This window comes from Uranotaenia lowii, chromosome 1 (assembly GCF_029784155.1).
Source record: "Uranotaenia lowii strain MFRU-FL chromosome 1, ASM2978415v1, whole genome shotgun sequence".
NCBI classification, from domain to species: Eukaryota; Metazoa; Arthropoda; class Insecta; order Diptera; family Culicidae; genus Uranotaenia; species Uranotaenia lowii.
The window spans coordinates 17,328,644-17,345,939 of NC_073691.1; the positions used below are offsets into that span (position 1 = coordinate 17,328,644).

At 31.0% G+C, this 17,296-nt stretch overlaps 2 protein-coding genes across 3 annotated transcripts in view; both read right to left on the minus strand.

Moving 5' to 3' along the window:
• The window catches only part of LOC129745129 (carbonic anhydrase-related protein 10), a 119,559-nt gene that overhangs the window by 57,411 nt on the left and 44,852 nt on the right, over positions 1-17,296 (minus strand). The gene's annotated exons all lie outside the window — the stretch shown is intronic.
• LOC129745128 (cytochrome P450 6d3-like) lies at positions 210-2,453 on the minus strand. The gene is made up of 2 exons (XM_055738009.1): positions 578-2,453; positions 210-513 (listed from the first exon to the last, which is right to left on the minus strand). The coding sequence occupies exons 1-2, from the start codon at positions 1,890-1,892 to the stop codon at positions 350-352; spliced, it is 1,479 nt and encodes a 492-aa protein (XP_055593984.1). The 5' UTR covers positions 1,893-2,453; the 3' UTR covers positions 210-349.

Below are 17,296 nucleotides of genomic sequence, written 5' to 3' on the forward strand. Positions count from 1 at the left end.
ATTCCCCGCTCACATTTTTGATTATGCAACTAATCACCGAAGGTTTTTTCTTCTGAGTTGAATCGCTTCGCAATTCGCGTGCACTGTGCCCTGCCTTCAAAAACGAACTTGCGAAATTCATCCGGCACATAGAACATATGGGGATTAGTAAGCTTTTTCGTACCTGTTTCATGGGACTTTTCGTTGATCCTGTCAAGTTGAAGAAGGGATTCTCGTGAATAATTTGGTTCTATTACTTCATCCAAAAACTAGTATCAAATCGAGTGAGTAAACTTAAATTCTAGGTAAACATTCGATAGATAATCCTAAAGAAACATATTGCTAAGCTCTAAGTACGATGAGATGTTTTTCAACTACTGCGCCTGGAAACGCGCAGCGGAATTCCACCGACCGGGTGCATTGAAACCGCCGATGGTTTAAACCGCAACTTAAGCCCAACAGTCGCCTCAAAGTTGAACCGGGACAGCAACAGTACCAGGCCAATTTTGGTAACAGCTTCGCCCATACGTTTTCCTGTGTTTTGAATACAAAGTGGATATTAGTGTGAACCTAAGTTGACCACTTGACAGAAACTTACCGATACACATTCGAGGACCTTCTCCAAATGGAAAATACGCTCGTTCGTCGAAACTACCGATCTCCGGATCGAAACGATCCGGATTGTAACTTTCCGGGTCCGGGAAATACTTTGGATCCATGCCGTAAGCTTCCATGGGAAAGATGACATTCGAGCCCTTTCGAATGATGATTTTTGAATCCGGAACCGGATAGTCGGCGGTACATTGCCGGTTGAGGATTGAGAGACCCGGATATTTGCGGAGGGTCTCTTTAACGCACATGTCCAGATATTTCATGGCCCTGAGGCTTTCGTAGGTGAATAGACCCTCGGAGCTGCGAAGGGTCTCATCAATTTCGGCCAATAGTCTATCCTTTATTTTTGGATTATGAGTTAACTCGTGAAGTGTGAATGAAATGGCCGCCGTTGAAGTATCCGACCCAGCAACGTAGAACAGGAAAATGTTTGCGGCACATTCTTCCAAGCTCAAAGCCAACTCACCGTTGTCTTTATCCTCTCGACGTAGATCTATCAGCTGCTGGATGAAATCTTTCCGGGTGTCTTTCGTCTTTTCCCTGTGATCAATCTGTTCCGTGATGATGCGCTGCACGAATTCAATGACTTCGGGATCTAGCGATGTCATTCGTAAGATTTTGAGCAAACTTGGACAGATGAACACGGCCGAAGATCGAATGTTACTCACAAGTCTGGGACGTTGAGCAGTTTTCAAAACAGTATGGAATGAATCGTTCGGATCGTTGATGCAGTTAGCTTCAAATCCAAAGAAGACCGAAGCTACATTTTCCATAACGAATCTTGAGGACAGTTTCTCGAAGTCAACGACTTCTCCGCGATCAGCCAACGGTTCGAGGTACCTCTGAAGCTTGTATCCCACGTTCAAGATGGTCGGAAACATGCCTCGTAACTGACCGGATGTGAAAACAGGTGTTAGCTTATTCCTCAAATTTCGCCATTTTCGTCCCTCCAGGGCAAACAAATTTGCCGAAAACGGGTCGTCTTTCTCATTGCAGTAGACTCCCCGATCATGGAAACTGTTGAAATCACTGGTCATCATCCGGTGAGCTAAATGTGCGTCCCGAACCATAATGGCCGGTTGGAAAAAAAGATAAACACCAATCAACGGTTCTTGAGTTTTCCAGTACAGATTCGTTATAGCCGTCCCGAAGGATTCCTCATTTTTGGCAACCGTTTTCAAATTCCCAAAAGGAATCTCCGGACTTATACTAGGCAGCCCATATCGATCCCAATAGGAGAACAAATATTTCAATCCCAAAAACACTAGCACACAAATCAACCCGACTGTATACAGAAACATCTTGACTCCAACTCGGCTCAGCTTCGACTAAAATTTGCAAAATCAATCACGGACGGGTGGCGCCTTCTTACCCAAATTCATGTGAACGTTCTCGATGGTCAACGTTTCTAATCATGATGGGGAAGCGTGCCGTCACCGAAAAAAAAATTGTTATCTCCAATTGATAATGACACCCGTCGCTGATTGTTGCTGACCCACCTGAATTTGTGTAGAGTCATTGCAGGGCATCTCACGAATGCCGTTGGGCTAGATTTCTGAATTACCATAAATCTCAAGAATATTCCAACCTACAAATGTTGTTTTGAAAAAAAAAAATATGTTTTTTTTTTCAAACAAACATTGTAATCGATCAATAAATCGCTCAGACATAGCTGGAAAATTTAATCATGGTGCACAAAAAAAGTTGCAAATCATCAAAAGACATCGTACTTATCTTACGCCGCATATTCTTGTGTACTGGAACTGTTTCTGAATTCTTTATTTGCTATTTTTAATTGCATTTTTCGATTCAACAAAGTAGATAACGATGGACGTAGAAAACAAAATTGTTTATTTTTATCCATCAAACATGACAACATTGACAAGGTACAAACAAATATCGTATTAAATCAATTGTCATACAAACGATTGGTTAAATTTTGTAGATAACTTATAATTTTAATGTTTTTTTTTATTGACACTGTTTTGAATTTCAACAAATGAATCATTATTCCAAACATTCATAAGAAAATAATGCTCTTTTGCTCAAAATAGGAAACATCATCGATTTGGTGCTGATTTTTTCCAATGCTCTGGCAAATATCTAATTGTATTTTAGAAAATCTTCTTTTTAAACGTCGTCAGCGATAAGAGAAGAGTAAAAAATGTCTCGAAAAGGAAACACATTCGCAAATTTGTCAGATTCGAAAAAAAATAGTCTATACGGGGTGACTAAGTAATAAGCGATTATTTAAAAGAAATCATAATTTAAAATTATTTTTCCGTTTAAAACTATACAAATCAAAGATTCATATAACGATCATACAAATGAAAAAATACAAGATTAAAAACATCAATAGGAATTGATACGTCTAGTTGTGGGATCGCCTTTCCGGAAAACTTATTAAAAACTCCGACCACTTGTTGTAATCAAATACCGAATTTTATTGTACAAAACTGACTACTTTTATTTTTAAGAAAACCACGATGTTTAGGAAACTTTTCACTATCTTCATATGTTTGGATGGTTGGAACGGAAGAGATTCTTACTTCTATACTCTCGGTTTCTTTTTGACTTTTGCATTGACATTTTTATTGAATCTAGATCAAAGTATAACTTAGCATAGTTGGAGTGCGTTTCGCAGTTGAATTTCAAAGGTAATAGAACAATTCAAATTGTGGGAAAATATAAAATTAAGAATTAACAGGAATAAATTAAGTTTAAGTCTCAAAGATTCTTCAGATTCATAAACTCTAGTTTATTTATTTCTTTCGTTATTGACATCATGGCCGTAGGAAGGGGAGTATGAGGATCAAAAACCATCAAGCGAGGTATTCTACTCTACACTCAAAATTTTAAATTCAGAAACAAATTACGATAAAAGAGTAAGGTTAGTCAAGAGTAACAATCTAGACTAAAAACTAATGCCAAAACCTCAAAACCACATCCCAAGTTCAAAATTCTGCTATACTTTTCAAAAATGTTCACAGAAATCCAGGTCTAAACATTAAATTTTAAATTAAACCCATTTCGGAGGATCTGATTCTTTAATTTCCATAACCAATATAGTATTCCTAGTTTCGTATTTCGGATTCTGTATCTAGTTCATAGAGATGTACCGAATAGTGGTATTCGGCGAACGGCCGAATACCGAATATTGAGCTTTTCAACTATTCGGCCAAACGAATATTCGGCCGAATATTCGGCCGAATATTCGGTCGATTATTCTTTTGAGTTTTCAATGAAAAAACCTTAAGCGATTATTTCAATGCTTTCAACTTCTTCCATATTAATGCCCCTCTTGTTTTTAGTCGTTTATTTTCAACCAGATGATATTATCCGACGATGTATTACAAGATATTTTTAAATTAAGTAGGGGTCTTTCTGATTTTTTAAATGTCACTAATAACTGAAAAGACATAAAATGACTAGTCGCATCTAGAGCGTTTATCACCAAAGATATTGCGTTCCTGGAAGAAATCTGGAAATTTGGAAATCTGGAATAAAATATGTCGAAACAGGTGTCAAGCTATTTGAAATTGCTTCTCTGATATTGAATTAGATGAAGGTCGAATTTAAGCAAGATATCTTTAAAATAATTGTTGAAACATTTATGATCTTCAACCTTAAGCAGACCATACTTTTAACCATGCGTATCCAGACGGTCAGGTATTCAGAACGATTTTTGTAAGAAAAAATTAGAAAAGGGCAAACTTTATGTATATTTAGACAATTTTTGAAATATTAAACACAAAGTCTAACAAATTTTAAAGAGAAATTTGAGATTTTTATTTGATTTAGCAAATAATCTGGATAAACCCTAGCAAAACTCTGGAAGAATTAAGCAATATGATTGTGTAGCTTTTACAACATTACTTTTCGATATTATCCAAAATTATTTGAAAAATTTACAAGTCTGTAGAAGATATTCGGCCTATTCGGCCTATTCGGCCTATTCGGCCTATTCGGCCGAATACTTAGCTCAACTATTCGGTGAGCCGAATATTCGGCTTAACGGTTTTTCGGCGATATTCGGCGCCGAATATTCGGCTGACCGAATATTCGGTACATCTCTACTAGTTCATGATTCTTGATTTTCAATTCGAAAAATCATATGAAATAAGAAATGAAAAGCATCTTTGAAATCAAAGTTCAAATTTGGTTTTGAATTTCATATCAAATTTGAATCATGTTTTTCGAGATCATATGCGTTTTTGAAATTTTGATAATAGTTTTCCGAAAAAGAGAATGTTGTATTATATTTACATAAATTTGAAGTTCACAAAATTAAAAAAAAAATCAAAAATTTAAAGCTTCGAAATGGCAACTCGAAATTGAAAAGTCAGATTCAGATCTTTGTGAATTCATATTTTATTTCTGATTCACAATACAGATTAAAAATTTATAATTTAAATAGTGAATTTAGATTGAACCTTAACTACAGATTTAAATGATATTTTCATAAAATTCTGATCCGGAATAAGAATCGGAAATCGTATTTTTTTATACATTTCAGAAGTCGTATGGAAATACGGATAGAGATTCAAAGGGCAATTTCTAAATGCAGGTTCAGAATTCAGATTCAGAGTGCAGATTTAAAATTTTGAAAAAGGTTTAACTTGTAAAAAAAATTTACAATCAACATAAATTCTTGAGGAATTCAAGAGATCATGAATTTAACACATTTCGCTTGCCAACAGTGTGCTAAACTTCGAAGTATAACTCGAATGGACGGAATTTGAGTTTTAAACTTTATTCGACAAAATTGAACACAACATTTGCCGTAACTTACAAAAATCGAATTTCGGTGTTTCTCGTTATAGATTTCTTTGCGGTCCTTAATGTGTGCTTGTCAATTCAATTTCCAGATTTCAATTTTTTAATGAAATTAACCCAAGTAACACTGGTTGACTCTTCAGGCCTCTTGTGAAACTTCAACAAGGTCTTGTAGCCAGGTGTAAAACCTTAAATGTTGTTTGGGTAAGTTTGTATTCACACAATTCATTTGAAAATCACAAATAAAATGTAGAATTTGAGTTCTTTGTTTTATCCGAAAAACTCAAATTTTCTTTTAAAAATTCACTAAGATTTTCATTAAGGAATTTATCCTTTATGAAAAATATTTGCTGTTTAAGAAACATCTTCACCTAAAAAAATCTTCACAAAATTCTATATTTTCTCAGTGTATTGTTTAACATTATTTACACATTGAGGACACCAAAATTCGGCACTTTATGTTTCAGAAATTATTAAACAAAATTCTACTAATTTAATATAAATATTTGAGTAACGGGAAGTGTAGTGCCAAATTTCGTAGAATGGAATTCATTATTAGATTAATAACGTTTGAATCACGTTTTTTAATGGAGCGGCAAGCGAAAAAAAACTAGACATCTCGTATTTGGTCCGCATTGTGTTAATATAGCAGTTTTTTTAGAAGCCAAATTTCATACTAAAATCATTAATTTGGTTCATGTTTGCCTTAAGAAAATTTTATCCGAAAATTTGATGGTTTTTATCTCATAATTTTGGACAGATAAAAATGTTTTTTAATATTCACTCTGATTGCTCAAAACGTTCCCCACTTATTGAGCTGCCTGTTTAAGCACTGAAGATGAGGTAAATTTTAAAAACCTTTTAAAGTTTTATTAGAATTATTTTTTATGGCAAAAGCGGTTTGCATAGAAGTAGCGTTATCCTTTGCCAGCAAAATGAGTTATTTACCATTTCCGACATTTTAGAACCAAATGATGCTATAGGTCTAAAGAAGGATCACCCTTGTTCAACTGTCAGTTAAGAAATATATGATGGCATAGGTTGTTGATAAAAAGTTCAAAGAAATAAATTTTAAATTTGATAGTATTGAACTCGTCTCATAATTAACGTCTCAATGTTTCAACATTCAACGTTTTTCTTGAATTTCAATCATCTAATATAATCTTAATTCTCTATTTTTTCTAAACCCAAGTTCGAAACGAATAAAGAACATCTTAATTTCAAAGTCGAATTTCTACATTCATCAAAGCTCTACGGAAAAAAGCAGAATTATCTTCAAAATTTGGAAATTAAGTGTTGGCAAACCGTTTGGAAATAAAATAATATTTTGAAAATCAATATAGGGATTTTGGGACAATTCAGGATGTCTCAAAATACAAATATTCATTTTCAAAATATTCTTTTATTTTTCATTAAAAAATCCAAACTGTCAACATTTAATTTCCTAATTTTGAAGATGATTCTTCTTTTTTACGTAGAGCTTCGATGAATGCAGAAATTCGACTTTAAAATTAAGATGCTCTTTATTTAGATTACCTATTCATTTCATTTCTAAATCTACATTTTAAATTATGTGTTTTTTTAATACAGTGTAATTATAAATTCTTATTTGCATGCCGGAATAAAACTCTGATGTACGGATTTTCATTTTCAACCTAAAATATAGAAATTTTTAATTTTGATCTGGTATTTTTATCCTTCAACAAATTTCTGATTTGATTTCTTGTTTCGAATTCATGTGTTTTATCCAATGTTGGTCTCTATATTTTCCGTACATTTGTCAAATACTTCAAATTTTTGGTGTGAATTTAGGAATTCTGTTCTATCATTCAAATTGAAATTCTGATTTTGCACTATGTTCTGAAGTAAAGTTTTTTCACATATCGGTGAAACTTCTTCTTCGGGAAAGAGTATTAGAAATGAAAACTTATAAACGGATAGAAACATAAGAATAAATTAATAGATGTAAAGGGGTTTTCCTTTTCAATGTGAACCATACTTTGCTCCGCAACAACGAACTATATAGATTAAGTAGTCAATCTTAACAAATACAGTTTTTTTTTAAATTGGTTATCGTAGACAGATTTTGCTAAAAAATTATAACTTTTGAATTGTGAAACAACTTATCTCCAAAACTAGAGTAGATAGACAAAATCTTATAAATTTGAATTCATCTTGCTCAACGTTTTTTTTTGCAATTTTCCCCCACTTTCTTTATACTATTGATATGAAAAAAAGTAACGAGAGAGTCCTTAAGAGTTCATAAGTTGATCATTTTCTGATTCCCTGACTAAAAAAAAAATTTTAATCAAATTTTTATTATATAATGAATAGATCCACAAATTTAAGTTGTATCGAAATTTCTTGAAATAGAATTGAACGGCAAAAAAGAAAATGGGGCTAAAGAGTTTACTTAATTTTCCTAAATTCCTCTGATATTGATAAATGATATTTAAGGAGGAAAGAGGAAGGTTTGCGGTGTGCAACAAATAAGTACACAAACCATTCTTTAACCCCATCCGTTCACCAGATATTTACGTTTTTTTTTATTGACTTATCTTTGAAACTTCGGTTACAAAGTTCCAAATGGTTAATCATTCCCAAAAAAAAAACTTTAAGTTCTTACACTTGACCAAATGAGCTGGAAATGCGGCATGGTACCTTTTGGAAGACAATGAGCAACTTCAGCCCCAAGGATTTGGTTTCGCGACATATTGGGTTTTTGTACCATCCTAACATCCATTTCTATTTAACAGAAATTTCTCATAAAACAACTTTTTTTATCATGAAAAGATTCAACGAACTAGAGGGATAAAAATCTCTGGAGCCACTTTTAAGAAAACCTCAGAGAGTCATCGGAAATTGAAACGAAACACTCGCTTGCCACCGAAATTAAATCACTCAATTCCGCCACGTCAATCATCAGAGTTAATAAATTCTAATCAACATTGAATCACATCCCATGGATCCCGTTTATCCCCGTCAAAGCCCAAACAGCAAACAATAAGCCTCCGGGGAGGCGGATAGACCGGGTATCGTTGTCGCGTTGCCAGAAAACTACGACGCGTGACGCCACGTCACAGTGCATCAAGATAAATAAAATATTAAACGACTACGGCTAGTCCTGGTGTCGATAGGCCAAACTCCTGAAAGTAAGGGATCAGGACTGGAATCGCACCCGGTTAGCCGCCGCCGGCTAGCAATGGCAATGATTTTGTCAATAGTATTCGTCGTCGTCGTTCTGTTATTGAAACACCAAACACACGCAGTAGTGTGTCACGAATCTCATCAACGGAGCGATTCTGAATAATCCCGTTTTTTTGCCTCACGGCAAAACACGGTTTAGAGCTAAATTTTTCAGGGTTGAAGAATGTTCAGTTTTGTTCTCGTGAGGTCAATGTTGCTAGAAACATTGCGTTAGAGGTTATAATTCGGAAATAGTATACATTTAGGCGCATTTCAACAGCACACAAAAAAGAAAGCTATCGATGGAAAATTCAATGTGCCGTTTTAGTGATATTCAAAAAACAGAGTTTTGACAAGGCTCTTGTTATAAAAAATAGGTTGCTCTACTAGTTCGAGGTAACTCACAATTTCTAATAACTATGAAGAAGTAAAAAAAAATGGTTACGTGAAGGTGTTTGTATTTTACAATCTAAACAATTACGTGTTTCACACCTTTCATATCCCTGGAAGATTATCTCGTTCGAGCAAGCACGTGTAGTGAGCTCGTTCAAACATGCAAATCGAAAACTATGTTTACGGTTGTTTTAATCTCGTTTTGCTCTCTCTCAGCGGCCGGTGGTCCTAGCTGGAGCCACTGGGGGAAAGCCATCTCTTGCTTCGGGATCCAAAAACGAATTGACGTCGCACGCCTGTTGGGCGGCAATCAACGGGCGGATTCATCGGCATAACAAGATTGATTTGGATGATTCTGTCTAGTTAGAATCACAGCTGGAGCCGTATTTGTGTGTGGCTTGTTTCCGAGTGGTGGTTGATGGCATTCGACATTCGATTTCAGATGGCGACAACGAGACGCTTACGCAATATCGATTCCAGAGTGCGCATCGATCGATTTGAAGAAATGCTATCCCAGTTGGAAAATGCCACCCAACTTTCAAAACAAATCGGCAATTCCTACGATAAAATCGGGCTAAACAGGTACATTTTTTCTACAGGGCATTTGTATCGGAAAGATGGTAGATTCGCCAACTACCGTCGGTATTGCGAACCTGCACAGTTTGACAAAAAAGCCAGAAAATGGATGAATTTTTGTTCTAAGTATCCTGTCAGTGTGATCAGTATTTTTATTATAATTATTTTGAAATTTTTGATAATTTTTTGGAATTTTTTAGAACTTTTGGAATATTTTTAAAAAAATTTTTTTTTAAATTACACAAATTTTTTAGTAGTTTCTTGAAATTCTTTTGTAATTTTTTTTAATTTTTGGTTTTTTTGTAACCATTTTTTTGAAATTTTTGTAATTTCATTTTGTATTTATTATTTTTGTAATTTGTAATATGATGTAATTTTTGAGAAACTTTTTGTGTTGTTCTATTAGTTTGGTAAAGCTTTGTTTACTTTTAATTTTTCAGTATTTTTTGTTTGTAAATTTCAGTTAATTTCTGTATTTTTTTTTAAATTTGTATTTTTTTTTGTTATTAATTATAAAATATTTCTTTCTGCAGTTTCCTATAACTTGCTGTAAGTAAACGAAGTCTTTTAATTTATTTTTTTCATGGTTCATAGTTTTTTTTTTAAATTTATTTATTCAATAATTATCGAAACTTTCGCCATTGTTTCAATTTCTTTTTTACTTCGTTTTGAATAACTTTTCATTATAAAAACAAATAATTTGTTATTTTACTATTCAAAAATATGAAAAAAAATTAAATGAAGGAATTTTGGCTGTATTTTGGTAAGTAATTTTCGTGAGTAGATAAATGAAATTTTGCTATGGAATTTTTTTCATTTTTTTAATTTGATGCCAAGAAAACAAAGTTCTTAAAGAACTCCTCTGTAATTGAAAAAAATAATTTAAAACAAAAAAAACATTTTTTAATTTTACCCAGAAGATCTTCGCTTTCAGTTTTCGTTGGAAATCAAAAAATAAAATCATATAAATATATGGGTAGTTTTTTTCCTCTAGAGGTAGACCATACAATTCACATATCTTCGAATGTAAGTAAAGTTAAAGGGGGAAACAACATTTTACACCTTTTTCAACGTCCAGAAAAAGTAAAAAAAACCATCGTGGGTTAATTTTCAAGACTTGATTATCAGTCGGATTGATTTATCCGTTTCGAAAAAAAATTAGACTTGACGCAAAATCGAGTCCGCCTTTATTTTTAATCTTTCCCAATCTTTTAAGTAGTTTTTGAAAATTTGTATTTTTAAAATTTTTTGGTATAACTTGATTTTTTACAGGTAATTTTTTGTATCTATTGGATTTCGTGATTTTTTTGATTTTTTTCAATTCTTTTTAATGTAATTTTCAAGTTTTTTTGTTTTTTTTCTATTTTTTAAATTTTTTGTGTTTTTTTTTGTAATTTCATGGAATGTTTTGAAAATTTTTGTATTTTTTTGTAATTTTTTTATAATTTTTAATGTAATTTTTTGTATTTTTTTTTTATAATTTTTTTTGTAATTTTTTGTAATTATTGGTATTTTTTTTCGTAATTTTTTTTATAATTTTGTTTTGATTTTTTGTATTTTTTTTTTATTTTTTGTATTTTTTTGTAATTTTTTTATAATTTTTAATGTAATTTTTTGTATTTTTTTTTATAATTTTTTTTGTAATTTTTTGTAATTATTGGTATTTTTTTTCATAATTTTTTTTATAATTTTTTTTTGATTTTTTGTATTTTTTTTTTTGATTTTTTGTATTTTTTGTAGATTTGTTTATGATTATTTTTGTGAATTTTTGAATATTTTTCTATTTGTTTGTTATTTTTTGGTGTATTTTTTTGTGATTTCAATTTTTTTTAAATGATTTTTTTTGTATTTTTTTGTAATTTTTTGTAATTTTTTGTTATTTTTTATATTTTTTTTGTAATTTTTGTAATTTTCTGTAATTTTTTGTAATTTTTTGTAATTTTTTGTAATTTTTTGTACCTTTGTTTTTGATTTTTTTTGTGAATTTTTGAATATTTTTCTATTTGTTTGTTATTTTTTTTTGTCTATTTTTTATTTTTTTGTGAATTCTATTTTTTTTAATAATTTGTTTGTAATTTTTTGAAATTTTTTGTAGTATTTTGTAATTTTTTGTATTTTTTAGTGATTTTTTATAATTTTTTGTAATTTTTTGTAATTTTTTGTAAATTTTTGTAATTTTTTGTAATTTTTTGTAATTTTTTTTTTATTTTTTTGTATTTTTTTTGTAATTTTTTGTAATTTTTTGTAATTTTTTGTAACTTTTTGTAATTTTTTGTAATTTTGTGTAATTTTTTGTAATTTTTTGTAATTTTTTGTAATTTTTTGTAATTTTTTGTAATTTTTTGTTATTTTTTGTAATTTTTTGTAATTGTTTGTAATTTTTTAAAATTTTAGAACATTTTTTTATTTTTTGGTTTTTTGTAACTTTTAGTATTTTTTTTAATTTCTTGTTATATTTATTGTAATTTTTAGTAATTTTTAGTAGTTTTAAGTAATTTTCAGTAATTTTATGTATTTTTTTGTAATTATTTGTAATTACTTGTGATTATTGGAAAGTTTTTTGTAATCTTTTGTAATTTTTTGTAATGTTTTATAATTTTTTGTGATTTGTTGCAATTTTTTGCTAGCTTTATAATTTTTGTTATTTTTTGTAAATTTTTTTAATTTTTGTTAATTTTTCCAATTTAATAAAAAAAATTTAATTATTTGTATTTTTTTTGTAATTTACGTAATTCTTTGTCATTTTGTGTAATTTTTTGTAATTTTTTTTAAACATTTCTTTTTGTAGTTTTTTGTTTTATTTGTAATAATCTGTATTTTTTTTGTATTTTCTTCTAATTATTTGTAATTTTTGTAATGTTTTTTTTTAACGTATTTTTGTAAGTTTTTGTATTTTTTGTGATATTTTGTATATTTTTGTAATGTTTTGTAATTTTATGAAATTTTATTTGTATTTTTTGTGTTTTTTTGTAATTCATTGTATTTTTTGTTACTTTCTGTGTTTTTTTTTTGTAATTTCATGTAACTTTTGTAGATTTTTGTTATTTTTTGTTTTTTTTTTTCATATTTATGTAAGCTTTTGTAATTTTTTGTAATTTTTTTAAAAATTTTGAAATTTTTTGTAATTTTTTTAAATTTTTGTAAATTTTTGAACTTTTTGAAATTTTGTGTAGTTTTGTTAGCATTTTTTCGTATTTTTTTGTAATTTTTTTTGAATTTTTGGAAATTTTGTGTAATTTTTTTTTTTTTTGAAATTTTCTGTAATCTTTTGTAATTTTTTTGGGTTTTTTGCAATTTTCTGTTTAATTTTGCAATTTTTTTGTTTTTTTTTTTAGTTTTTTTTTTGTATTTTTTTTAATTTTTGTAATTTTTTGTAATTTTCTGTATTTTTTTTTGTATTTTTTTGTAATGTTTTGTAATTTTTTGAAATTTTATTTGTAATTTTTTGTAATTTTTTGTAAATTTTTATAATATTTGTAATTTTTTGATATTAATTGGAATTTTTTGTAAATTTTTTCTAATTTTTGTAATTGTTTTTAGCAATTGGTTGTAATTTTTAGTATTTTTTTGTAATTTTTTTTGTAATATTTTGTAATTTTCTGTTAGTTTAGGTATGTTTTGTTTTTATTTTTTTTAGTTATTTTTTGTTATTTCTGTATATTTTATCGTTTTTATCATTTAGATAAATGGCGTTGTTTTCTTAAAATTAAAAAAAAAAATTTTAATAATTATTTTTAACTATTAAAATCAATGAACAACTAGTTTGCCATTTAACTATTTTCAAATATGAAAAAAACAATTTGTCAAAATTTTGCTATAATTGGTAAACAGTTTTGGTGTTGAGATAAATAAAACTTTGCCATGTATTTTTTCCATTCAATTTTTTTTTATTTTGATGCTTAGAAGACAAAGTCCTGAAAGAACCCGTTTATCATTTCATAATTTCGTAACACTTTCAGACACGAAAAGAGGAATCATCTCGCCCAGAATCGATTTCTGGCTCATGGGATTGCGCGTTCATCTGTCTAGCTCCCGCGAATAGTTGGTTCCGAGCGAAAGCAATAAAATAATCATGGCGCCAGACTTTTTGACGCCGAAATATTTTTTCCCACACATAGAGGTTTGTAGCTAAATATTGCCAGCCAGCGTTTCGCTTCGGACGTCAAGTCGTTCTCAATTTTTGTTCGGAAGCTAGCTGTTATTTTTCTCCCTCCGACATTTCGATTAGACAGGCAGTAGACCATTGCTGCACTGCATTTCGGTGGCTCCAGAGAGCGAGCGATTCTGGAACAGCACATCCGGATATCGGTTGGCAACACGAAAACAGCTACATTTTATCCGGGAGGCCCCCTTCTCCGCGCGTTTGTCTGTTATTGTATGGCGCACACGAATTCGATAGCAAAAAAAAGGGAAGGAATTCTATATTCACTTTGGCGAACACAATCGCTGCTTCTTATGATGGGAGCAACGAAAAAAATTGCTGACGAAGCATGAAACGTTCTCGAGATTCATTCGAGAACCCCCTTGCTGTGAGGAGAACAAGCACACGATTTAGCCAAAGCACAAAGATAGTGATAAAGAGATGATGGCGGGAGGAAACTGGACCACTTGGCGCCAGCAGAACGCGCGACTCGATAGAATGTCTCCTCTGGCCAACCAAAGTGGGACATTAGAGCGTGTTTGTTGCAGTTTACCACGATTATTTATTGTTCCCCGGGAATCTTGAGAGGTTATCGATCGAAGTCTGATGATGAGATGATGGTTGGTAAAGAGCATCAATGGAGAACCTATATTATACCTATTCAAAGATTGTTTAACCTTGAATGTGCTTAATTGAAGGAATTTCGAAAAATAAATTATGTAATCAATCTACTTAGCCACAAGACATGATATCATAAATTTCAAATTTAAACTGGATAACGTGCCAGAATTGTTTAAAAGATTCTTTATAATTTTAGGCAAAACATTTTTTCATGCATTTTGAAGTCATTTGACATAAAATTAATATTCCGATTTTCCCAACTTCCCTTGGTCCCTCCTTTGGTGATTTTTGAGGGACTAAAAACCGAAAATTTGAGCACTAAGAGGCACCCCCAAATCAAGTCCGATTGAGCTAAAAATTTGCACAAGTAAGTTTTTTGGGTCAATCTGCAAAATGTACATGTTGAATTGTTCTTGAAATTCGATCATGAAATTTTTGCCATACACCCATTGCGACCTTAACATATGAATTTATGTCTGTCAGCCTATTCATTATAGGCTTGGAAACTACCGATCCAATTTGAGTGGAACTTGGCAGGTGAGAATACTGAAGGCGGGAGAAGGTTCTTATTATGGTTTGAGACCCTTCCCCTCACATTAAGGGGAGAGGGGATCTTACAAACAAAAGACATATGTTTGCATAACTTAAGATCCGATAAAGCAAATAGTACCAAATTTGGTATGGGAGGGTATTCGAGTACGATGAATAATTTTATGATTATTTGAGACCCTTCTCTTCTTTCAATGGGGTGATAGGAAGGAGGGAGAGGGCTTCCTTACCAATTTTAACATAACTCAAACACTAATAAAGCAAATGGAACCTTATTTGGCTTGGAAGGGTATAAGAGTACGAGAAATGTTTCAATGAATATTGGGCACCCCACTCTCCTTCCATAGGGGAGATAGGAAAAGAGGAGTGGGGCTCAATTAAAATTTTGTGCATAACTTAAGAACTAATCGAGCAAATATATCGAAATTTGACATGAGAGAGTATTTGGGCACGCGTAATATTTTTATGGTTATTTTAGATCTCTCCCTCCTTCCAATCTGAAAAACTCCCATTCATACAATTTTTTTTATTGAAGGAGAACAAATCGAGCAAATTTAACCAAATTTGACATGGAAGTGTATTTGGGTATGATCAATGTTTCGAAAACTATTCAAGCAAATAGAACAAAATTTTTCGTAGGCGTAGGAATATCATTATATGAGACCGCTTCATCAATTCACTGGGGATATACGAAGGAATTAGGGATACTTTCATACAGTTTTATTTCACAACCCGAGAACTCATCTTTATAATAGAACCAAAATTGACACGAGAAAGTATTAGGGAACGAGCACTGATTAAATAAATATTTGATACACCGCCCTTCTTCCCGTGAGTGGCCCCAATTCAATTATGTTGGCATAAATTGAGAATTCATCAAGCAAATGGAATCAAATTTGGCGTGGAAAGGCATTCGGGTAAGATATATGTGTCTATGATTGTTTCAAACCTTTCCGCTTTGCAGTGTGAAGAGGTGGGGTTCCATAAAATTTTGTTGCATAGATTAAGAGCTTATCAACCAATAGAACCCAATTTTATATTAGAGTGTTTTTGGGTACGAAATACGAAATATGGGTATAATCATTAAAAACGTCACTTTATTCAAGCAGTGAGCCCCAATACAATTTTTTTGCATAGAAATCAAAAACTTACCAACCAAAAAGTTTAAATGTTGACAACTTTTACAAAACAATTAATATGGATTGATTTCGTTTGGAATTTTTTTTTTATACGTTTTGAAGCCAACCAATATTGCTTCATTGTGTAGAAAAGAAATTTGTTTATATCCAAGAAGGTTGTTTTGACAAGCGAACAAAAACAGTCGTAAATGAGTGAATTGTTCGAATCTTAGAATGTATGATTTTTTTTCTGAGCCAGGTAATAATAAGGCTTTTTAAATCATGTAACTTTTTCAGTGTAGAATTCCAACCTTTACTTCAAAAACTGCTTCGTTGAATTTATTGTACTGATTTCGAAAAAATGAGAGCTTTATTTTTTATAATTTATGGTAAGAATAAGTGAAAATCCTGTACTGAAAACAATTTAACTAAAAACTCAAAGTCGATTTTAAAAAAATGGCCATCTCAGAATTCGATGATTTTTTTTTGTGACTCTTCTGAACATCGCTAAGTGAGCACTCTTAAGAGAAAAATATTTTACGGATACCTTGGTAATACTCAAAAGGTTTAAAAGAGTCTTAAATTTTTTTTACAGAAAGTTTCTTAAGAATCTAAAAACCATTTTTTCAGGCTCCATATGAAAGTCTCAAAATTCTCTCATTGAATCTCCTCCTGAAAGAGTTTCAGAACAATTTTAAAAGAGTCCCCAATGTCTTAAAGTAGTTCTATGTTCTAAGTTCAAAAGTATCACAAGAGTCTAAAAATCTTTCCAAGATTATCAACAAAGTCCTATGAAAATTTAGAACAGTTGTAAAAGGTGCCATTTTAAGACATCAAAACAGTTAAAAAAGAATGGCGAAAGAGTCTGAAAAAGATTCTTAAAAGCTTGAAGAGTGTCAGAAGAGTCTAAAAAATCTTTCTGAAAGTCTCATGAAATCCTTAAAAAGGCTCAGAAAGTGTTGTTAACAATGTTAAAAGATTCTTTCAATAGTTCTAGGAGAGTCTCTGAAGAATCTGAAACGGTTTCCTAACAACCAAAAAAGTGTCAAAAAAGTCTCAAAGTTCTCTCAGAGAGTCTCAGAAGTTCCTAAAAACATTTAAAAAATATTCATTGAAAAAATCTTCAAATCATTTTTTTTACCGATCTAGATATAGTTTTAAATTTATCTAAAAAGAGTCTGAAACAGTTTCGCAATAGTTTCAAAAGAGTCTAAAATAAGCTCTGAGAGTCAGAAAAAGTCCTTAAATAGTCTCAGAACATTTTTTAAAGAGGTTCAAGAGTTTCTCGAAACCTTGTCTGAAACAGTTTAAAAACAGCCTCGAAAATGTCAAAACAGTCTCAAAA